Source organism: Cucurbitaria berberidis (genome assembly GCF_010015615.1).
Source record: "Cucurbitaria berberidis CBS 394.84 unplaced genomic scaffold K460scaffold_4, whole genome shotgun sequence".
Lineage (NCBI taxonomy): Eukaryota > Fungi > Ascomycota > Dothideomycetes > Pleosporales > Cucurbitariaceae > Cucurbitaria > Cucurbitaria berberidis.
In genome coordinates, this window is record NW_024468938.1 from 1,251,413 (window position 1) to 1,272,634 (window position 21,222).

Below are 21,222 nucleotides of genomic sequence, written 5' to 3' on the forward strand. Positions count from 1 at the left end.
ATAAAATTCAAACTGCAAGAAATGTGGTATCTAGAGGGCGTTCCTGTGCGTGTGAACATATGGCGCTTCCCTGACTACTGGGTCGCTCGCAGGTAATTCTACGGGCTTCTGCTGTGCCGACAGTTCTCTGGCATATCCATCCGACGACGAGCCGTCTACTTCATGGACATTGTGATCCATGTCCATCCGATATTTTGTTGCTGTCCCAAGTGTTGCATCTGCCTCGTGTAATTGCTGCATGTCGTATGGGTTGCCCTCGGCCTTATTTTGTTTTCTTCGGCGCAGCAAGTACCACGCGAGCAGTGCAAGAGCTATGGCGGCGACGCCTCCCACTACGCCACCTGCGATAGCCCCAACTGGGGTAGAGGAGCCTGGATCTGCGGGCGGTGACGGGCTTGCCGATTGCGTGTTCGACGGTGTTGTTGTGGCGGGGGATGAGCTACTCGACGCTGTAGATGTCCTAGACGCCTCTACACCTTCCATGTTAGCACAATCGCAAATAGCTCATAACCTTGAATAATCACATACCACCACCCATTTTCACCAGGCTCAGTATTTTGATTCCGCTCTCCAATTTTGCTCCCGGACTCGCACACCCATTCGTACCCCGAGAAGTATTATATCCGATCAGCCCATGGTCGCAACAAAAGTAGCCTCCATTGTTATAAAGGTCCCACGTCGCGTTGGCACACTTGGGCTCTGGCGCAGTTATAAGCGATTCTGTGCAGTTGTTTCCGGGCGGACAGCACGCGATATTGTACTGAGATGGGCAAGAAAGTCCCGTGGGACAACAGCCGTGGTAGGGTGCGAGCGTGATACCGCAGTCGACTTCGAGTCCATTGATGCACGTGCCGTTGCGCCGGATGGCGAAGCCGTTTTCGAGGGCTGCCATTGTTTTTGGGATGTGAGACAGCGGAGGAGAACCTACTGCTTATGGGTTGCGACAGGGGAAGTATTAAAGGTGGGCAGGAGGCCTCAACCTCTCAAGCGCCATGGCGGCTTGCCTAACGGCCAAGACCGTAATAAATACGAACAAAGTAATTAGCAGTTGCCTGCTCGATCTGATGCATGAAAAACTTTTCTTTTGCACATTCTGCACTATATCATGGGATGTATTGCGCAAGAAGATGAAATGACATTCAGCGGGTGGAGGTGCGGTAGGCACGGTTGATTGTGCGGGTCAGGTATTACTGGTACCCCTGTTGGCGGCGGATCTACAGCTTTGATGCGGCGTATCCACACCACAAGGCATGATGAATGACGGCGCAAGGCCGCCATGATTAAATCGGTGCATCGGGTCAAAATCTTTTCTACAAGCTCAATTCTATCATCTGCTGCCGTGAAACAAAGCAAAGTTGCATTGGGTAGGAGACTTTGAAGGCTGCCTCGATAGTAGCACTATTCATGTATAGGACTGTTTTCTAGCATACTGATCGTTGTGGCGGCTGACGGTTTTTGCAAATCTACAGTAGTTTCGGGTATAGAATGTGGCTGATTTCAGTCCTTCTTCGACACCTCTTGACCCCTCAAATCAATGGCCTGGCACCAGGTAACCACCTCACGTGCATGATTGATCTTTCTCGTCAGATAATAAGGCCCATCCACTGCCACGGTAAGTTCTGTGCTTTTCGAGTGTCGCACGTTGTCTAGTTTTAACGCTTCAACTATATCCCCAGTGGCGTATCGGCGTAGGGCTGTGCAGATTAATCTGGCATTAGACTGGGCTAGGTCCCTTATCGATGTCATTAGCGAGAGGCCTGACATATATTGCGGGAGCATTAGAGGCAGTGCTGTGCATATATCGCGGGTGTTGTTCGCTATCGGAGAGTTCAGAGTCCCGTTGGAGATATGGACAGGTCTGGGGTCCTTCTCGCCGAGGACTTTGTATGCTAACTGCCCATCGAGTAACGCCGTAAGGATATCCTTGGCACACTGGCGAGCAGACGCGATAGAGAGAGCCAGCCACCAGCCGATGTGGCTCTTGGCTTTGTTCGAGTCGGTCGGTCGCTCCTCGTTGAAGATGGTATCAATGAGGGACATGTGGCTTTTCTGTAGACTTTGCAAGTACTTTACTCAAGGAGTGCGAGCTAGCTTCTCAGCTTGTTCCTTTTTGGCTTTACTAAGAGGTCATTACAAGGTACCACGCACGTCCGACGTGTCAGAAAACCCGATTCTCTCAAAGCCAGATAATGCTATTTTCCTAAATGTGTCAACTCTGCCGCGTTGCTTCAAGCGTTTTATTGCACCTCATCTGTAGATTTTGCCCTCGTACGGCGGACCGGCCGAAGTGCGTTATTTTGGCGCTATTGTTCATTCGTAGAATGCTTACATTTGTTCGATTGTGCCCGAGGAACAAACTCTCGCCGTGAACTACTATCGCTGTCTGTTTGAGCGACTGGGGCGGGACATGTTGAGGCCATCATGTTTAGGTGAGGAGAGACCATATACTGTAATAAGAAATGTTGTCCATAGCAAAAATATACCAACCCCCCGATGATCATAACCAAATAACTCGTCCCACACTCTCCTTCACATGATGGCACAACAACACGACCTCCCACCCGCACCAGCCTCACCATCAAACTCTATATCCGGATACAATCGCAACACCTGCTCCCTATAGTCCTCCACCTCTCTCCTCATCACATCCTGTCCAAAGCTGTCTGTGGACCGCGATCCCAGATACAGTGAAGGACTACTGTCCATCTGACTGCGATACAAGCGAGCTTGAGCGCGCTCTCGAGCATCGCCGCGGTTTCGTCGTTGCATCTCGAGAGTTTCGAAGGAACCCCATGGCGGTAGACGGGGCCCGCCTTGTGTGTCGGTGAACATTTGGTAAGAAGGGGAGTTTATGGGTCGAGTGAGGTAGTCGTGGTCCGGCTGTCGATTGAGTTCGCGAAGAGGTGGCGTCGGTGGCGGAAAGTCGAAATTGCTGGACGGGAGCTGTCCGAACTGGTATCTCAGTTTCGCATCTTTTGGCTGTGTCCTTCGATGCGCCCTTGTTTCGTCGTCGGGTTCCAATAGGCGGTCCTGAGAAGTGTAAGATGTAGCTGACGAAGGGAACTGTGCGTGCTTGTTGAGAATGTTGCTTTGTCGAGGGCTCCTACTTGAGTCCCTCGAGTAGGCATTGCGAGACGGTGCTGTAACATTGGGCAGCTCTAATTCGTCCTCGAAGGTAACACTACGTTTAATTGGCCTTGGATAAGTCTTAGTGTTGGGCCCTCCTGTTGGGTGTGTTATGTCATTCCTGTTCCATTGAGGTGGACGATATTGCTCTTCACCTTGCCTCTCATCTTTACGCCTAAACACTGACGGTTGTTCTGGCGTGTGCTCAAGCGCATTCCTGTCATATACCTCCTTTTGTGGCTCAAAATCGACTAACTCCGGTGTTGCAGTTGTATCGTACGGCAGGGGAGGTAATGGATGGTAATCCATTCCTGCATGTCCGCTACGCCATGGAAGCGGCTTGCGAATGACTTGCTGAGACGTTGCTATGTACAAAGACCTTGGGCGTTGCACCCACGGATGTGATAGTGTCTCGTCGTACACTGCCTCGTCAAGTGAAGCTAATGTGTGGCTTCCGCGTGGAGTTACGGCCTGTGCGATGTAATTTGGACTTGCCGTTTTGGTGTTCCCGAGCTGCGATATGCGATTGGATAAGGATGGGTTTCTTTTGCTTTTGCTTCCCGTCTTGGGTAATATGATAAGACTGTCTTGTTGCCCGGGACTTGATGCCGCAGATCGGGCAGGCAACATGTCTAACACATCATCCCTGGAGTGTTGAGTTTGCTCATCGCCATCGAGTTCCCGGGCGCAGGATTTGATAATGCGTAAAGGTTTCGGAGTGAGAAGTTCCGGGCTTTGGGCACGCGAAGAGGCTTCGGTCACGCAATATGGCTGGTATGGTCTTCGGTCGGCCAGGTTATGGAGCAATGGCAGCGACTCGCTGTGCCCGTCGATTGGTGCCTCCAGGGGCATGAGGCGGCCGCGATCTATCAAGTTGACCGGTCTAGTCCGATTTGCAGAAGTAGAAGAAGTTGAGGTGGAGGCGGTGAGATAAAACCTCGAGGAAAGTAGTCCTGTGATACACCTGGACGCTAGATTGTGTTTGTTGTCGCTATAGTGAGTCGTGTTGTGGCTCCATGTTTCACCGACGATTGCATCGTCCAATTGCTTACGATGAGGTCACCGTATTAAATCTTATCGAATGAACCTGATAACTTTACTAGTGAAACACAGCGGAGAGTGAAGGCATTGGATTGCCACTTGAGGCCTGAGTCCCGAGTCCAACAGCGGCGCACCTTTGATATTGTGAAATACTGACTAATCTTATATTAACTGCAGCCTGGCTGGGTTCGGTAGCCCCTCACTGCGTGGTGGTAAAGCAAAGGTATTGCGAAGCTGGGTTGATTCTTGGTTGCGGTATTAGTCTACATCAAGGCCGACAGTATGCAAGTTGGCTTCCACGTTGCACACACGAACAAGATCGTCTAACAGAGCAGCCATCGGGCGCCCTACTTTCATTGCGTCCAGTGTGATATTCGGACGTTCTTTGTTGCGCCGTCGGAAGAGCACCGGACTTCTTGCTCCCTCGAGCGACGCTAATCGTAGGCATTGCACGTTTTCTGCATCCTTCAGCGACGTCCACAATGAGGACCAGTTCCCAGATAGAAGCCGAATATCGGAGAAAACGAGCTGACACAACGATCTCGAATGTGCCGAGAGAAATGTTGTCAGATCCTCTTCGTGTAGCGAGCAATTGACGAGTTGAAATGATGAAAGTTCTGAAACTCGACAAGAGAGTGATAATGACCGAATCACAGCTGCACTATAGTGGGAGATGCAACTGTTGCGATCTAGGCTTAAAGCTAGAGTTTTGAGCAAAGGCGCAGCAGCGATCAGGTTGCTCAGCCCATTCTCCCAACCAGGTACGCGCGCGTCTCCGTTGTAAGCTGTGATGACGGAAAGGGTGAGAGATTGCAGAGCAGAGAAACGATGTTGCAGTGCGCGAAGAGCCTGGAAGGGTAGTTGCAGTGTTGGGTATATTAGGTTTGCACATTTGCTCAGTGTGGTCACTCTCTTTCCCTTAGCCATGCTGAACTCTTCCAAGTTCACCTCGCTCTTTATTATGGCGTCGATGACGGCCGTGTAGCATCTTGATCGGAACAGCTGATCGCCTTCTGGCATCGTAGTAGACCGCCACCCAAATGGCTCTGAGTGATGAGCGCGGAAGCGAATCGTTCGGAGGTTCCCGAAGCCTGCCAAAGCACAAGCGAGGCGCTCGACAATGCATTTTGGGAATTCGTTTCGGGCAACATCATCGTACAATGTAGCCTCCTCGCTGATGTGTTCTTGTCTGACACCTGACACTCTTGGAAATCGCTTTGGAGGCGGAAAGATGCCGACCCGGCTTATCTTGGCTAGGACCTTGTAATCGCGATGATTCAGGAGCCGAATATCCAAGATAGTGACAATAGTAGATAGGTTCTGGTGACTGGACACGTTTACTAGGCGATCAAGGGACGCCGAGCCGAGGGTAGTCGTCAGCGCAGAAAAGTATCTCTTGGCATATGACGAGAAGCTGAGTAAATACAGTTGACGTGAGATGAGACGGAGAACGTTATAAGCTGGCAAGTCGAGATCAATCGCGATGATATCAAAAACCTCGACTGGGAGGCATTCGATTGGAGAAGGCATCAATTGCCTACAGACACAAGTTGGAGAAAGACTTCAAAACACGCTAAAAACAGCAACAAGGCATTCGCTAGGAAGCAACCACCGTAAAGTTACATGTTTGCGGAAGTGTGGTAGGGCGAGTGATAGGCGCGAGGTTGATGCGGAGGCGTGAAAGGGCTGACGAGGGCAGTCAGTCACCTGGTCAGAGCGCCCGGAGAAACCATATTGACAGCTTCACCCCGCAGAGGACAGTAATCACACTCACCTTGCACCGCCCATGCCACGCTCCTTTTAAGTGAATAGCGACCTCACCGCACCTACACCACTACTCGCTGCCTCCCAGGCAGATACTACCCCTTGACATCACAGCCGCGGCTGAAGGGAGGTGCGAACTACCCGATCCCCACTTGCAGACTAGTACCCAAGACTTACACAATCTTACAGCAAACCCTCCGCTTGCCACCACCATCATGGACTCGATGCGCAGTCTCAACACATCTCTGCCGAAGACGAGACGGCAGCCAGACGTCCACCAATCCTTCCGGACTGCCGCGTTGAATGTCACGAATCTATACAAGTCGGCGCTTGCCGATATCGACAGGGCCCGCACCGACGGCTACCAGGAGGCTCTCGATGAACTGCTCAACCTCTTAGACAAGGAGAATATCGGTGTGGGAGACGGAGAAGGCTGGCGGATACGGCAGTGGGCAACTGAGCGGCTAGATGGAGCTCTGCCTAAGCAGTCGAGCAGCGACAGCGATGACGAGTATTTGGACGATAAGCGCGCCCGAAGCTCCTCACCCATCATGGAACGCCATCTGAGCCCGGACGGCACTCGCACGCCAGACGCTGTTGTCGATGCTCAACGATGCGATTCGGCGCCCGCGCCCGTTCAGATGGAAGCCACGACCACCGAGGCCGACATGACTCCTCTACACCACGTCTTCCAATTCTCTGCACCTCAAGTCTACCCGACCGGCTCGACGAATGAACACGCTGCCACCGATGTGTCTGCTGCCGCCCGCCGTGCCTTTCCTGCCCCTCGCCGCCCCTCGAACCGGCCCTCCTCTCGAAATCTGCAGCGGTCTGCTGCCCAGAATCTTTTTCAACTGGGCAGCGGGGCAGGGCAGAAGCGACGGCTGATGCAGGACTTTTTCAACATTGACAGCAACAATGACCGGCGAGACGGCTCGTCAGGTGGATCAAAGCGAGGGCGCATGTCATAATATCTACCGAGGGCATCTCTGCAGGCTTTGACAGGCTGTAGTCTATTCAAGCGACAGCCTGATACCCTAGCCTCTCTATCTGCGACTGGACGAGCGGCATTCCAATGAGATCACGACTTCCTAGCATCATACCTGGACGGCGCAGCGGGCAGACGGATCATTTCATGCATTGGGTGGAGCAGTGTAATAGATGCATTGTGCGGTGTTTATATTGTTTTTGGGGAATATACCTATCTTAGAGTTGGCATCCAGCTCACCATATCAGCGTTTCCATACGCGAACGGCTCCGTGGGGCCTGGTGATGATGAGAAGCAGTAAGATGAAGCATAGCTGTCAATGACATAGTGCACATATTTCATTCACGTACATGTGGCTGTCCTTGATGAATGTTTGTTTGAGCGGTGTACGCAATACCCAGCGATCGTCTGATACAATCCATGAACGCCTTCGCTATGCATAACCCAACCCTAATATCCTCACTGGACGTTGAAGTAGATGTGGGTTTCCTCTCCTAAATCTCAATTCCCCATCTCAAATGCTGCAAGGTCCACTTCGTCCTGCCCTCAAGCAAACCACCGATACACGCCCAAGCCCACCATAACCGCACTGGTTCCCGTTATGGCAACCCTTCTGCTTCCCAACCCAAACATAGTCTTGCTCGCTCGTATCGCCGCTTCGTTGGCCGTTATCTGTGAGTGTCCGGAGACGTATGTGAAGGCGCCGAGGCCGATAAAGGTTGCGCTTCCTGTTGGGGCATGTTAGAAGGCCTAGTCCGCATGCCCTTAGCAGAGGTCACTTACCAACCAGTCGACATGGCGTGCAGTCGTCAAACTGCGCCTTGTCCTGCTTGAGGGCTTCCTTCAAGGTTGGCGGTACGTCTGCTTGTTGCGCCATCGCTACAGCCCGACACCCGAATGTCACAAATGGTGAGCTCTGAAGAGTAAGGGTTGGACTCTCTGGAGATCAAAAGTGCGTGGATACGTCGGACGGAGAACCACCGCGGCAGCGCAGGGGTCCCCCCCAATGTCCCGCGCATCATCGATGTCCACCTTCACAGCTCAAGTCCCCGCCAAAACCTACCCCACTGCTAGACCACCTCACCTCTGGGCCTGCGCATGGAATCTGGGTGACAATACGGGAAAGATGAGCACAATAGAAGCTCTGTACATCTTTGATGAGCAAAAGTAAGCTTTACAGCAGACTGAACCATGCTGGCACCAGCTAACAGTCTATAGCACACCACTCCTCGAGCACACGTATATTGGCCGTCCGCCAGCGAGTAGCACACTTCTGCCGCTCTACCTTGCACACCCCTCGCCGCGCCCGTCCTTGATCTACCTACCGAATACCAATCCGCCTACGCTCCTCTACTCCATCATCCAAGACCAATTGCTCTTCCTTTGCCCCTGCTCCTCCGATACCGAATCTCTCCAAGTCCTCGAGTTCCTCCACCGCGTTGCCGATGTGCTAGAAGACTTCCTCGGTTCGCCTCTCCTTGCTGGCAAAATCGAAGGTCACTACGATGTCGTCGCACAGCTGCTCAACGAAATGGTGGATGGCGGCGTAATAGCATGCACGGAGCCGAATGCGCTGCGAGATGTTGTCGACGCGCCCAACTTTATGAAAAGCTTGCTTGGAGGAGTAGGCCTGCCGAGTTCAACGCCGAGCTCATTAACTCCTTCTTCCTCGCCCTTTTCGCTGGCTGCGAGGCCGAGCCCACGATTGGGACCATCGACTTCGCCACAGTCGACTTCGCCGGTGCCCTGGCGGAGGGCGAATGTTCGGCATACGTCAAATGAAATGTATGTGGATATTGTGGAGACGTTGGAAGTCACACTTTCGCCGTCTGGTCGGCCACTGTCCGCAATTGCCAATGGGACGATAGCCTTCACTGCAAAGGTCTCTGGCGTGCCAGATTTGATGCTTTACCTTGGATGTCCAGGCGGTATACAGAATGCGGTTGCCCTACCTGTATTTCACCCATGTGTTAGGCTGAATAGGTGGAAAGAACGGCCCGGGGAACTCTCCTTTGTGCCGCCCGACGGTCGGTTCGTTCTAGCTGGCTACGAAGTCGACCTACTTGGATCTGCAGCACTGGAGTCATTTTCTGCATCAGCAACAGCAAAGTCGTTGCCAAAACTCAACATCCCCGCCACCGTCTCGGTTCACCCATCTCTTGGCCCTACAGGCTCAGATTTCGAGGTCCGACTCCGACTCAACCCCCGCTTCACGGGGAAATCAGCAAGCCCGCACCCAAGCACTGCGGCTGCAAAAGGTGGTCTAGGTCGAGGTATGAGCGCCACAAGTTTTTCCTCGTCTGGCACGACATCAGCACCTGCCATTGAAGAAATGGTTGTCCATATTCCTTTACCATCTAGCGTTAGGAACATCTCAGACTTGAGAGTGATAAGAGGCATAGGAGATGCGGAGTACGGCCCTGGTGACCGAATAATAGAGTGGCGGATAAGTAGCCGCGAAATTAGTAGTCTCATGTCTCAAAACCGAGGCGGTGATATCGGCGCGACAGCGACCCTCCGCGGCACTCTGATCGGACAGGAGGACGATTCCTCAGATGCACTTGACAACGGTGGCCCGGTGTCTTTCTCAGCTAGCACATATGACTACGACGACGACCAGACATCTTCCTATCAAACTACTTTGCACACGGCCCAGTCCAAAGAGCACAGCGCCGATGCCGATTCAAAGCGCATCAAATCAAACAAAGTGCTCATGCCCTCCTGTGCAACAGTAAGCTTCTCGGTCAAAGGCTGGCTACCAAGCGGCATCAAAGTTGAAAGCTTGAACGTTGATCAGAAGAGGAGTAAGGGATTAGGGAGTGGGGTGACGCCGTATAAAGGAGTGAAATATCTTTGTGTTAGTCGGAGGGGCGTGGAGTGTAGATGCTAGGACCAGTTGGACGGCACCGACCAAGAAACCAAGTTCGTTGCTATCTAATCCACCAGACAACGGTTCTCAAATGTGATGAGGTATTAATTGTTTATGAGCCTTCCCGCTTGGCCTAACCTGAGAATAGGTGCTGGTGAGCTTATTGATGCAGCCACCCAGTCTAGATTACAAAAGTTCCGTCTTGATACACGGTCGTATACAAACCAGCCCCCTCGTCCTATATGGGAAAAAGACATAGTTCATGAATTGAACGTCTATATGTTCTTGCGGAGAGAAGTCAATCTTTTACATATGGCAAAGCATACATACGTCATCAAGTCAAAATGAACGTTGGCGGTTGACGACCGACGATTCGACTTTTCCGACTAAAACCACAAGCACTCGAGCTCCCTCTACCTTGCAGCTTGCCTAACCCCCACGGCGCTACCAGCGGCGATTTTAGGCTTCCACGGCCTGCATGCCTTAGCCTGGCGCCTCGAAGCTTGGCCGTCCCAGCTGGAGGGATCAGGGCCATGCAGCTCCGGACGCTAGTCTTCTCGCAAGGCTATTTTGACGTCCACGCATTTCAGCTGCCGCTTACGGCTTGCGTTCAAGTCAAGAGCTTGAGCGCGGGACAATAAACGCTCATAGGTGGAGGTGTGCTCAGTTTCCTTTTAGAATTGAGAGACTTTGATAAATAGATCTGTAGACTGCAAGAAGTAAAGCAGCTATGAAAGTAGATATATTCAGTATCTGCCTAGATGGTGCTTCGCCCACCAACGCAATTGAGCATGTGCGACGGTTCATTCCGCTCCAACAAGCGACTCTGACGCAGCAAACCGATAGAATGATAAATCACTGCAGCTGTGGTCTGCATGATGTCTCCGGAATGATCGGTCAGTACACGATGCTTGATGCCTTCACGTGGAGCTCGTTGAACAACGCGCTGGTGATTGCAGTACAAACTACGCCTGGTGTTCAAATAACTATAGTCAAAGGTCTCGGCACTATCCCATGTCCACTCCCTCGAGCAAGGGACGCAACGCTGGAAGACCATATGAAAGGTTGAAATGGCTACCCTGCTAGCACTTTATCTGCAGAACATGCCTTCCTCGCTCTCGCAAACATGTCCAAGGCATTAACATGAACCTCCTGTAATTTTTTCCACGCCTCATGCTCCCCAACCGCCCCATATTCTGGACGCTGAGCATTGTACGCGTGCAAGTTATTGGTAGTTTCTGCATCTCGATTGGCGGTCAAGGATATCGGGGGAGCTTCGTATCGCGTAGGCGTGAGGAAATGCACTTCCTTACTCGTGCGTTCGACATCATGAACGAACTGGTCTACGCGATGGGTAAGCGTGATAATGGGATGATGAACCAAGTCGGCTTACCCCAGGTTACACCTAGCTTCTGGACGTGCATTTTCGCCTGGGCTTGCGCTATGCGCCGTTCTTGCTTCTCCCAGTCCTCGAAAGCGTTTTCGGCGGGGGAAGTTGTAGAACGGAGTGACGGCGAATGTAAGCGCTGTGTTGCGGCTCGGGAAACCAGTTGTCTGTAGTGTACGAGTTTGACTATCGGGTCGTCTGGCTGATTTGGAATCGATGCACTGACAGTGGCAAAGCTAGGATCGCTTGCGCCAAGATGGTGTTGAACAAGAGACGCCATGGCAAATGTCCGAGGACGCGAGGTAAAGTAGAGGTGAGAGGAGGGAGGAAGAACGCAAGGAGACGGGTGTAATAGAAGGGAGATTGACGGCACGGACGTTTGCCATGATGCGACCCCAGTGCCTAGATTCAATGATGGTCTGCCCACATGGTCTGCACGTGGTAGGTCCCAGATATAGCTTCAAACGAAGAGATGCGCCCTCAGATATCAACATTCTACCATAATAACGCTCCTGTTCACTCGCTCTTATACACCGTTTCACAGTCTCAGTCCTTCCCCGAGGACTCCTCCATACCACACCATCGCCACCAGGCCCACCAAGTTAGTCAAGCTGCTAATGCCGTGCAGAACTCCAAACTGCTTATTCAGCTCCTGCATCTCCCGACTATGCGGGCCAGCATCATAACTCTTCTTCCCATCCCGCGTTTCCTGGTGTTTCCTCAACTCCATGACCTTCGTGGTCTGCGGACCGATGTATGCCCAGTTAGCCAGCGCTGCGAAGAACATTGTTCCAATCAGCCAAGCACCCAGCTTATCCGTCGGCGTTTGGACCTTGGGCGACGACGATAGCAAGGGGAGGAGAGAGGAGGCGCCGGATGGGTACGTGAAGAGCATGGCTAGCGGCGCAAGCGTCTGGAGCGTGAAGTAGACTGGGAACGTGTTCTTCTGCAGCGTGGAGAATTGCGGGCGTGGGAGGACGCGGAAGGCTATTATGCCGCTGACGAAGGATTGGAAGAGCGTGGACCCGAGGAGAGTGCCATAGCTAAAAGCGGAGTAAGTTAGATGGAGTACGTAGGTCGTGTCGAGGGAAGTATACCTTAGCAAGTGGTATGTCGCCGGGCTCTTGAACGATGAGAGTGAGGACATGGTCGCGGTTGTGTGGAGACTGAGCGTTGAGAAAGCTGGCTATCTTCGCGACTCTACATCCCACTACAGCTTTGAAGTAAGAAGTGATGATCAAGTCGAACGCAAGCGCCTCGATCGATGATCACACCACACGCAACATCCCTGCAAGCCCCACATATCACCAGCCTCAGCCTCAGCCCCGCCATCACCGTCAGCCACAGAATGGTAGCGCCACTCTACGGAATTGTACCTATCATCTCACAGTGGTTCAGACGTTGGCATTCTCGAGAACGGGCCAAATCTCGAGTGCCACACCGTCAATGCGCCTCCCCTCCCTCATCTCCCTCCGCCGGCCCACCTCAGCCCCCCTCGAACCTGAAGATATCTTTGGCTCTTCCTTAGGCGGTATCTTCACCGACGACTTGCAGAACCTGCACGGCGACGACCCCGAGACGGCCATTTTATACCGCAACGCGAAATATGGGGAGCTAGAATTTAGGACGGCAGATGTAAATGGCGAAGAGCAGAGGAGGAAGTATGCGCATTACTTGTGGAATGCGGGCGTGCTTGTTGGGGAATTGGTAGGAGGGAGGGCAGGAGACAAGGAAGCGACAAATGGTATCGAGGATAGCGGCGACGAGGACGGTTGGAAGTACGGGCAATGGTGGCTTGACAGTGAAGAGGAGAAGCGGTGGAGTGCCGAGGGGGAGACAGTTTTGGAACTGGGTGCAGGTGGGTTGGGTTGAGCAAGACAGAACAAAGCAGAGATAGCTGATGGACATGCACCTTGCAGGCGTCGGACTAGGCGGGATAGTGAGCGCATTGGCGGGCGCGACAGAGGTACATAGACTTCAAGCCCTAGCAATCCTACATTTGAGCTGACAAGTTGCTATCTAGGTTACCATCACCGACTACCCCGCGCCTCCTATACTCGACACGATCAAGACGAACGTCGCAAAAAACATCCGCGCACCTCTCACACCCCGCGTAACCGTCCAAGGCCACCTCTGGGGTTCTACCACTTCGCCCTTTGAAACCTCACACGCACACCGCTACACACGTATCCTGGCTGCCGACTGCCTGTGGATGCCCTGGGAGCATGAGAATCTCGCCAAGTCAATGCTGCACTTCCTCGCAGACACGCCTGATGCGCGCATACTCTGTATAGCAGGATTCCACACCGGTCGTGCAAAGGTCGCGCCGTTCTTCGAGGAAGTGATACCGCAGCAAGGGCTGGAGGTCGAGGATATATACGAAATGGATGCGGATGGGCAGCGGCGGCCGTGGGCAAAGGTGCGCGATGGCGGGGCAGAGAACATTGGCGAGCGGAAGAAGTGGCTCGTCCTGGCGCGGATACGGCGTGCTACCCAGTAGATGTAATAGCTTCGACGCATGATAGCGAGACATTCATACCCTCTTGAAGCACAGCGTGACAACACTACTGCCCGTCTTCCCGCCAAACGTGAAGCTTGGGTACTTGACTTTGCTGTCATATGTAAACTGGCCTCCCTCAAACCAGCCCCGCAGCTCCTCTTCAGTCCAATTGCAGCTCGTGATCAAGAATCTACCGCCCTTCTTCACCAGCGGCTCGACCTTCTCCCTGTATCCCTCGCAGATCCTGCGACCCTGCGCGTCTGTGTCTTGTGACAGACAGATGGCATCGAACGTGCCCTTGTCGAGGACGACGTCGAACCCAGAGGCCAGCCATGCACCGGGGCGCTGTGTGAGGATATCCCACTCGTGGAAGGCGATGTTGGTGTACGAGGAAGGAGGGTCTTTCGCGTCGCGTATCGAGTTTGCGAGCGTGATGCTCTGAGGGGAGTAGTCTACGCCGACCATGTCGCCCATCCATTCCTCTTCGCGCAGGGCAAACAATAGATGCCCGTTGCCGGTGCCGAGGTCGAGAAATCTCGCGCCTTCCTCACCGACCTGCGCACCTTCCCTTGCCCCGGAACTCTCTTCTTCTTCTGTGACGCCCTTGTGTATATGCGCTTCATCGGCAAGATCCTCGAGGAACGAGAGCATGCGCTGTTCCGCGCCCGCGTCGCTGAACCATACTGTGCCCTCGTCAGCGGCGTTGGACGCGAAATTTTGGCGCTCAGTGCTGTATGCAGCGTCCCAGTAGGACTTGGTGCCCAGCTCGGAGGGATCGAGGTGAGTAGGCGCAGTCATGGAGGTGGGTGGTGCGACACGGTTGTTCGTGATAGATGCGGGCGTGTCAATGGTACGGTATGGTGGGGTGGGAATATTAGAGGGGCAGTTCCTGACGGGTGAGTGCACAAAGAACGGGAAATCAAATTGCTGCGCAGATGCATTCATGATTGATCATAAATCTTTCGGCTGTTAGACACCTAAACCATACTATCTACTTAGGCCACCTAGCTCTGACGAGTGCGAGCTCTTACAGAGTGGCTTCAAGAGGGGTGGCTATACCGCTGTCGCACTATCCCACAAAACGGCGTAGTAATACATTTGTCAAGGACCTGCTTCTTCCATTCCTTCCTCCATTCTTCTACAGTCCAATCCTTACGCGCCTCGATGAACGCCTTGCCATCCCAGGCCTCACCAGTATCCCCTGTGAAGTGAATGCATCCTGTGCCGTTAATCATAGCCCGAACTGTCTGTGAGAAGCGTGCAGGAAGATGCCATGGTAAGGGATAACTCCGAAAGGTAATCTCTCGATCCTGCTCCCTCGGATTTGGGGAGATATTTCGCCGCTGGCAGTACTCGAGCATACCCTCTTGCATGGCCGCCGCATATTTCACAAACTCCCACGCTTCTGATGATTCCCGTGGGCTCGTCGTACCATCGATGACGAGCACAAAGCATTGTGTGGGCATACCACGAGCACGCAGCTTCCAGACCTCCTCGACCCATCCTACGAATGCCTCTAGGCATTCACCACCGAAGATAAAGTTCCATATCTCATCCTCACTCCTGCGGTCAAGATGGTGGTTGGCCAGCGGTAGCAGGTTGCTGAGGAAGCCAATTCGTCGTTCGATGCGAAGGCGTGGATTTTCGGAGCAGAATGGTATCAAGCCTTCAGCATGACACTCTGGGCGTGATACAGCTTTGAAATCCTCGTGAAGCGTGATTTTGCGCATGTGTTGCCGTGTTCTGAATGATAATCTACGTACTGAGTGCCCTTGTTAGTAAAAACGTGCCGGACGGTGCAGAGTGCTGGGCGTAACGTGAATGAGGGGAAGCGGGGCGGACGAGGGAGATACTTGCAGAAATCGATAGCCACAGCTGCAGCGGAGAAGAACCATTTGGTTTCTTGGGCCCATTTGTGAGCATCAAGGTCCTGGAAAACATCACGAGGAGTCGTCACAGCGAGTTGTTCGTCCAGTGTCCAGGGTCGAGTCAGCAGTGTCTCCATCGACTCTAGCTCACGTTCGTCGGGGATAGACCACGTAGCAGGCCTCCAAGTATAGCATGCCGCGAAAGCACCTTCTTCAAAAAGAGTCCTCCATGCGCCACCAAGACCCTTTTGCAGGGGAGAGTGACCGACTCCATATAGATTTGACATTCTGGCAGCAAATTCTGATGGATCTCGTGCTTTCGCAAGTTCCAGAGCATACTGGAGTACATTATCGAACTCGTCGTCCCCGATGACTTCATGTCTATCATAGGGTGTACAATTGCCAGACAAGTGATCGCTCTGCTGCTCAATAGCATGTTGTAACGGAAAGTCGAACCAGTGGCTGTGGGCGGGATAATTCTCATGAATGTGAGCGAGATCCTCTGCTTTGAGCAGCCTCGCGACGGAGATGACCATGCGAATCCTTTGTATCTGCGTATACAAGAGCACTTTGGGTTGCAAGAGAATAGTTAGTACTTGATTTCGTTTGCAGTGTTATAAAATTAGGATACACGTACGGCACTTTAGTCTTCCAGCCCTGGACCGCAACCCAAGGTGCTGACCCCCATCATCTGTTGAGCACAGTGTTTTGAAGTTTATCGTGTTATTTTGAAAGGCAATGCCCCTCAACTCTTTGGCTGCAATTTTGCAAGTGGCAGGCAAACTGAGGCGTATGGTAAATCCAGACTGAGATGATATGGTCCGAGTTCGGGCATCGTAAAAGTAACCCTCTCGCTCAGCAACGTAATATTGATATACCAAATCGCGGAGCTCACGGGGAAGTCGAAAAAGAGGGGATTGCTGCTGGGTTGAATGGAGAATTGTCGCAGGTATCGTCGGTTGTGTTGTTATCATAAAAGGCCAGCTGTTCCAGGACGCGAACGTATTTTTTGGCATCTTGATCGTGAAGGAGAGCTCTTCCAGGTCAGTTCAATAGGTTAAAGGAGAGAAAGACTGGATTTATTGGAACGCTTAAGCTGCGGGTACAAAGGTATTTTTAAATGCACACGGGTGTGGATGATGTGACTCAGAGCGCCAGAACCGTGGAATTGCATTGTAAGCAGCTCTGAGACTAGCCAATGACCAACCATGGATTGTTTTCTACAAGGTCTTCATGACACAACCTCACCCAGAGAAAAATAAACAGTCAACCAGTGTTTTCGATGACGAGGGGTTGCCAATAATGAAAGAGGTGTTAAATAATAAGTATACATACTGGCAAATTAGACTTATCTCGAATCACAGAATCTTTCCTACAAATTTCGTTGTCTTGAATCAATACGGTACGACACTCTACGGGGTGAAAGATTTATCGGAAATTTTTAGAAATAATGACTATGATTGAATGGTCTAAGGTGTCGCCCAGGACTGACTGTGACCCATAAGCGTCAATGCTTCTATCCCGACGTTCCGCATCGGTGCAAGACCAATTTTTGGAGTCATCTTCTTTGTGCGATGGTGGTGTTACAGGAAAATGAGAGAGTCAAGCATAGCAAATGGTACGAGGATAATTGGGTTCTGTCTCTCTCATTCGATAACTCCCAGGGAAATCTTGCCACTAAACAAAGAGCTCCTCCAATCCGACACAGAAGCTTCCGAGACCACCAAAACTCCCGATAAGAACATACAAGTAAGTGCTACAGCCACCTTAGCAGGTACAATTACAATCTCGGAACTTGACTCAATCGTACCATCTCATTTTGTGACTCGAAAAAAGTTCTACTTTAACCGGCAAATATTTTCGTGCGTGCTGCATTGGCTCTGCTCACTCAGGGGAACAGGTTCGTAGCCCTCGCCGCGGACAGGCTGCAGGAACCGACTTCGAGGGCCGCCCACCTAACAAAGTTAGCCGAGCCCTCCATCGAGGAATTGAGAGTGATTCTTAAGAGGATTTTCAAAGCGCCTACGCCCTAGTTGAGCTATCGCTGGTTCTGTGAAAGTACTTTGAGTGCGGAGATGTTTGTGATTACATTGATTCTTCCAAGATAGGCTCGGTTTCCAGGTTAGTATTTCGTTTGTTACTGGGGTTCTTAGACTCACTCGAGACGGTCGCCAACCATGGTTCCAAACCTCATCATCGTTCTCCCATGGTACCAAATATCGATTTTCTGCTCTTGATGACTACTGTCAACCATTGACTGTTAGATTGTGCGGGAGATTAAAGACGTTGTTATCTACCTGATGAGTCTGATGCGAGTTGTGGTTATATCTGCCTAAGTTTGTTACACAGTGCCCAACACAAATAAACGAATGGGGCGCGTTACACCTACCCAACAGTTCAAGTATGACTGTTCACTTTGAATAGGGTTGATTGGTCAACAAAAAGGTTGGACAAGAGGAAAACTAACTTACGAGGAGTCACTCGCTCTCAAGGCATGTATAAAGCTGCTCTTACAGTAGTCAGATGCGATTCATACCCAGGAGATTGACACCCACCTGCTCTGTAGCCTTCGTCTTCTGTCTGCTGCACCTCCGAATAGGTCTGTCAGCATGAAAATATGCCCAAAGAAGGCACAATACTCACTATACGATGACAGAACAGATTCCTCTCCTCCTCGCCGCCCACCAAGGCATCAACTTATCAAATTTCTAATATTTGGGTTAGTTGTTTACATGGCAACTAGAATGGCTTAAAGTACCCCTTGGCCAACCCGTGACGGGCCCTCGAACGATGGTGTCCGTAGAGGCAGGATTCTGCAGCTTAGAGAGACAGGAGGGATAGTGGCCCTTGTGCCTATACAGAGTTAGTATTAGGTCGTGTATGATTGACTATAAAGCATACAAAGTGCCCTTCTCTACTGGGAACTGACGCCCAGTAAGAAGCTCTCATCCCTTCATAACCATTCACTGACAGCCTACTACGATATATTAGTAGTGAAAAAAAGTCGTATCAAGTGGCATACTGTACTAGAAGATACTCCAACGGTCAGAAACGTCAGAGATGCTGAGATTCAGCAACTCCAACTTCTCATACAGAAGATATCTGTCTCCACTCTCACCGCCACCGATCTGGACTACCTGGCTCTTCTCGAACAATTCCAGCTATTGTTCTTAATTAGCGCTGAAATCTCGTGTCTGACTGAAAGGCCTTACGAAACAATGGACAAACGGCTGGGTGGGCCGTACGGGCTATAGGCGTTGGAACGATGGTGGAGGTCCTAGAGATATGTTAGATGACCCTCTACAGAGAAGATTTGCTCCTTAGGGTTAATAGACATGCTGACTGGGGATAGAATCGAGTAGCCTGACCTGCTAGGTTAGTACACATCTACTCATCTTTAAACCCATGCAAAGACCAGAATTTAAAACATACAGCGTCCAACAAACTAAGACGCTAGTTAACTCAAAATCAAGAGGAGTTGAGTACTATAAAAGGTCTTAGGCGTAGAAAAGGTAATGCAAAGAAGGAAATTCAGCGGCAAATGTTAAGAATAGACATGGTGTCAACGGACCTTGGGGGAGTGGAGAGAGTTCGAAATCTGGCTTGCTGCAAGCCTCAGCATAACCCATTGAATAGAAGGAAATGACTGACCGGTGTTCGGTTGGATGCGGGAGCGGAGATCGGGTAACCAAGGCTGGCTATCTGTATGAGCGGTGGCTATAGCGCTTGCGAGCATGACATACCGTTATTCTCGTTGAGATGGGCGGGTTGAGAAACCATGGTTGAGAGCTGCTGCCTAATACGTTAGTATCTGCAGCTGGATTAGACAAGGCATACTCAACTAGACTACCCCGGGCGGAAGAAATTGAACGCGTACGTTGAGGATACTTTGAGAACTTTGAGAAGGGCACCCGGGGCTAAAAGTGACAGTATGGATTTACTCTAAGAGCAATACTATGATAGATTTTTGATATATAGCGAATAGACATCACACAAAAGGTAAGCTACTCAAAAGCCGGAGATCAATACCATATAACTAAAAGATAAGTGCAGTGCGACCAAACCTTTCCGTATTTACTCCATTCCTACCATCAGCTGAAGTTACGCTGATAACATCAAATCCAGCATGTGCCTTCTTGTCCAGTCAAATTGCTCGTTAGGAAAGTGGGATAAAGCAAATCTCGCAACTTGAGCTGGAGCTTTGTGAATCAATGAACTTCGAACATGCTTGATGTTACTAAGCCAAGAGTCATCGGGCCAGACACTGCGATATAATTCCAACCGTTCTGCGTTCAGTGCGGGGCAAAAGTGCAGAAGATGCGTCACAGTTTCGAGATAGTGCTGATCACACTTCCTGCAGTAGCCATCAGAGACCTACGATGGTATGTTAGTTGGAGCACATGATAAAGTGATATGAACTTACCGTAGATTTATGCTCGCGAAGGTGCTGCATGAGTCCGATGTATTCGGAACGTAACTGAAAGAGACTGCTTCCTTCTGGTCGGGTCAGGCCACAGTACTGCTTTGAATTCCACCGGCTCCATTCGTTATCGAGGGCGGCTGGTATCGGCCGTGATGGGTCCATCGTCTCTTGCATTTCCCATCGCCACTGATTCCATAGCTGCTCCATCTTGTCTTGCGCCCATTTTTGGCCAATGGACCGAACTTTACGCTTCAGCCGCTGGGTATGGTTAGATTCGGGAGGTAGCGGGTCATTAGACTCTTCCAGTGTGCCATAGATTCTGCGAAGTTGTGTGACACCATCCGCGGCCGCTTGTCCCAGAACCTCATCATCAATGCTCATGGCGTTTGGTGTCGAGTGCTGTAAGGTTATGGCCTTCGTAGCTAACTGCTTCCAATGCGCAGCACGTGTGTCTATCTCCTCAGTTACCGTCGAAGTGACACTGTCGGAGAGTGCACGATTTCGTAGTTCCATGTCAGACCTTGGACATGCAAGCTTTGCAAATGTCTCCACACGACTTTTCGCATGCACAATAGTCTTCCAGACGTCGGTTTCGATAAGATTTGCGCGTGTAGTTACTGCTGACATGTATACAAAAAGATCCAGCCTTTCAATCCCCAGCTCGTTCCAAAGGTATGGGCGATGGGTCATTTGGAATGCCCCTAGGATAACGCGGAGAAATTTGTTCTGAAAGTGGTCTAAATTGTCACTCCACTTTTTTCGATGTTCGTCGGAGGCGTAAATTTCGTTTTGACCAATGCGACACTTAAATGCGGTGTCAAGATGAACCTGTGAATCCGGAGGACCTGTGGTGCCGATATCACTGCTGAGATACCAAGGTTTGTCGCAAGGTTCATACCATGCAGCACTTCCGTAAGTGATAGCAGACCGGATGCAGGTTTTGTAAACTTGCAAGGCAGACACCACATCAAGCCCATACGTCATTTTGACAATTCTCTTGAAATCCTTTTCTAGATTCGCAACCTTGGTTCTCAAATACTCGAAGTGTTTGCTCCAGTCCAAATTACCCTCATTGTCAACTGCAATGATAACACCAAGAATCTTGAGCGTAGAACCCTCATAAGCGTCGTTGAAGCCGTCAATGAAGCTCGACATTGGCTGTGCATTCTTCTGGTGTTTGGAGGCAAAGTGTACCAGCTCAGTCTTGTTGATATCAAAAGTGGCGCCGGACTTGCGTGCCCATTGCTGACATCGGT

General features: G+C 51.3%; 13 protein-coding genes across 13 annotated transcripts; 3 read left to right on the plus strand and 10 right to left on the minus strand.

Annotated features, from left to right (window-relative positions):
- Positions 1-30: 30 nt before the first annotated feature.
- K460DRAFT_407436 (uncharacterized protein) lies at positions 31-892 on the minus strand (the record flags this gene model as incomplete). Its single annotated transcript, XM_040937075.1, has 2 exons — positions 31-470; positions 529-892. The coding sequence occupies 2 exons, from the start codon at positions 890-892 to the stop codon at positions 31-33; spliced, it is 804 nt and encodes a 267-aa protein (XP_040785627.1).
- Positions 893-1,497: 605 nt separating this feature from the next.
- K460DRAFT_356845 (uncharacterized protein) lies at positions 1,498-2,040 on the minus strand (the record flags this gene model as incomplete). Its single annotated transcript, XM_040931992.1, has 1 exon — positions 1,498-2,040. The coding sequence occupies one exon, from the start codon at positions 2,038-2,040 to the stop codon at positions 1,498-1,500; it is 543 nt and encodes a 180-aa protein (XP_040785628.1).
- Positions 2,041-3,378: 1,338 nt separating this feature from the next.
- K460DRAFT_287596 (uncharacterized protein) lies at positions 3,379-3,978 on the minus strand (the record flags this gene model as incomplete). Its single annotated transcript, XM_040928976.1, has 1 exon — positions 3,379-3,978. A coding segment is annotated over one exon (600 nt), but the record flags the coding sequence as incomplete, so codon positions are not given.
- Positions 3,979-4,201: 223 nt separating this feature from the next.
- Positions 4,202-6,088, minus strand: K460DRAFT_139105 (uncharacterized protein). The gene is made up of 2 exons (XM_040926728.1): positions 5,942-6,088; positions 4,202-5,853 (listed from the first exon to the last, which is right to left on the minus strand). The coding sequence occupies exon 2, from the start codon at positions 5,695-5,697 to the stop codon at positions 4,426-4,428; it is 1,272 nt and encodes a 423-aa protein (XP_040785630.1). The 5' UTR covers positions 5,698-5,853; positions 5,942-6,088; the 3' UTR covers positions 4,202-4,425.
- A 58-nt stretch (positions 6,089-6,146) lies between these two features.
- Positions 6,147-6,902, plus strand: K460DRAFT_378298 (uncharacterized protein; the record flags this gene model as incomplete). The annotated part of the gene is made up of 1 exon (XM_040935060.1): positions 6,147-6,902. The coding sequence occupies one exon, from the start codon at positions 6,147-6,149 to the stop codon at positions 6,900-6,902; it is 756 nt and encodes a 251-aa protein (XP_040785631.1).
- Positions 6,903-7,465: 563 nt separating this feature from the next.
- Positions 7,466-7,796, minus strand: K460DRAFT_378299 (uncharacterized protein; the record flags this gene model as incomplete). The annotated part of the gene is made up of 2 exons (XM_040935061.1): positions 7,466-7,647; positions 7,703-7,796. The coding sequence occupies 2 exons, from the start codon at positions 7,794-7,796 to the stop codon at positions 7,466-7,468; spliced, it is 276 nt and encodes a 91-aa protein (XP_040785632.1).
- Positions 7,797-8,045: 249 nt separating this feature from the next.
- On the plus strand, positions 8,046-9,809 carry K460DRAFT_287373 (clathrin adaptor, mu subunit; the record flags this gene model as incomplete). The annotated part of the gene is made up of 2 exons (XM_040928961.1): positions 8,046-8,086; positions 8,138-9,809. 2 exons carry the CDS (start codon positions 8,046-8,048, stop codon positions 9,807-9,809), a joined length of 1,713 nt encoding a protein of 570 aa, XP_040785633.1.
- Positions 9,810-10,898: 1,089 nt separating this feature from the next.
- On the minus strand, positions 10,899-11,269 carry K460DRAFT_251180 (uncharacterized protein; the record flags this gene model as incomplete). The annotated part of the gene is made up of 2 exons (XM_040927386.1): positions 10,899-11,131; positions 11,182-11,269. Coding segments are annotated over 2 exons (321 nt in total), but the record flags the coding sequence as incomplete, so codon positions are not given.
- Positions 11,270-11,713: 444 nt separating this feature from the next.
- On the minus strand, positions 11,714-12,322 carry K460DRAFT_290414 (uncharacterized protein; the record flags this gene model as incomplete). Its single annotated transcript, XM_040929201.1, has 2 exons — positions 11,714-12,218; positions 12,273-12,322. The coding sequence occupies 2 exons, from the start codon at positions 12,320-12,322 to the stop codon at positions 11,714-11,716; spliced, it is 555 nt and encodes a 184-aa protein (XP_040785635.1).
- Positions 12,323-12,621: 299 nt separating this feature from the next.
- On the plus strand, positions 12,622-13,675 carry K460DRAFT_289250 (uncharacterized protein; the record flags this gene model as incomplete). The annotated part of the gene is made up of 3 exons (XM_040929108.1): positions 12,622-13,033; positions 13,095-13,141; positions 13,199-13,675. 3 exons carry the CDS (start codon positions 12,622-12,624, stop codon positions 13,673-13,675), a joined length of 936 nt encoding a protein of 311 aa, XP_040785636.1.
- Positions 13,676-13,708: 33 nt separating this feature from the next.
- K460DRAFT_378303 (S-adenosyl-L-methionine-dependent methyltransferase) lies at positions 13,709-14,473 on the minus strand (the record flags this gene model as incomplete). The annotated part of the gene is made up of 1 exon (XM_040935062.1): positions 13,709-14,473. One exon carries the CDS (start codon positions 14,471-14,473, stop codon positions 13,709-13,711), a length of 765 nt encoding a protein of 254 aa, XP_040785637.1.
- Positions 14,474-14,609: 136 nt separating this feature from the next.
- Positions 14,610-16,609, minus strand: K460DRAFT_368005 (uncharacterized protein). The gene is made up of 3 exons (XM_040933691.1): positions 16,181-16,609; positions 15,533-16,111; positions 14,610-15,437 (listed from the first exon to the last, which is right to left on the minus strand). The coding sequence occupies exons 1-3, from the start codon at positions 16,557-16,559 to the stop codon at positions 14,716-14,718; spliced, it is 1,680 nt and encodes a 559-aa protein (XP_040785638.1). The 5' UTR covers positions 16,560-16,609; the 3' UTR covers positions 14,610-14,715.
- A 3,897-nt stretch (positions 16,610-20,506) lies between these two features.
- Positions 20,507-21,178, minus strand: K460DRAFT_247485 (uncharacterized protein; the record flags this gene model as incomplete). The annotated part of the gene is made up of 2 exons (XM_040927355.1): positions 20,507-20,714; positions 20,772-21,178. Coding segments are annotated over 2 exons (615 nt in total), but the record flags the coding sequence as incomplete, so codon positions are not given.
- Between the last annotated feature and the right edge of the window lie 44 nt (positions 21,179-21,222).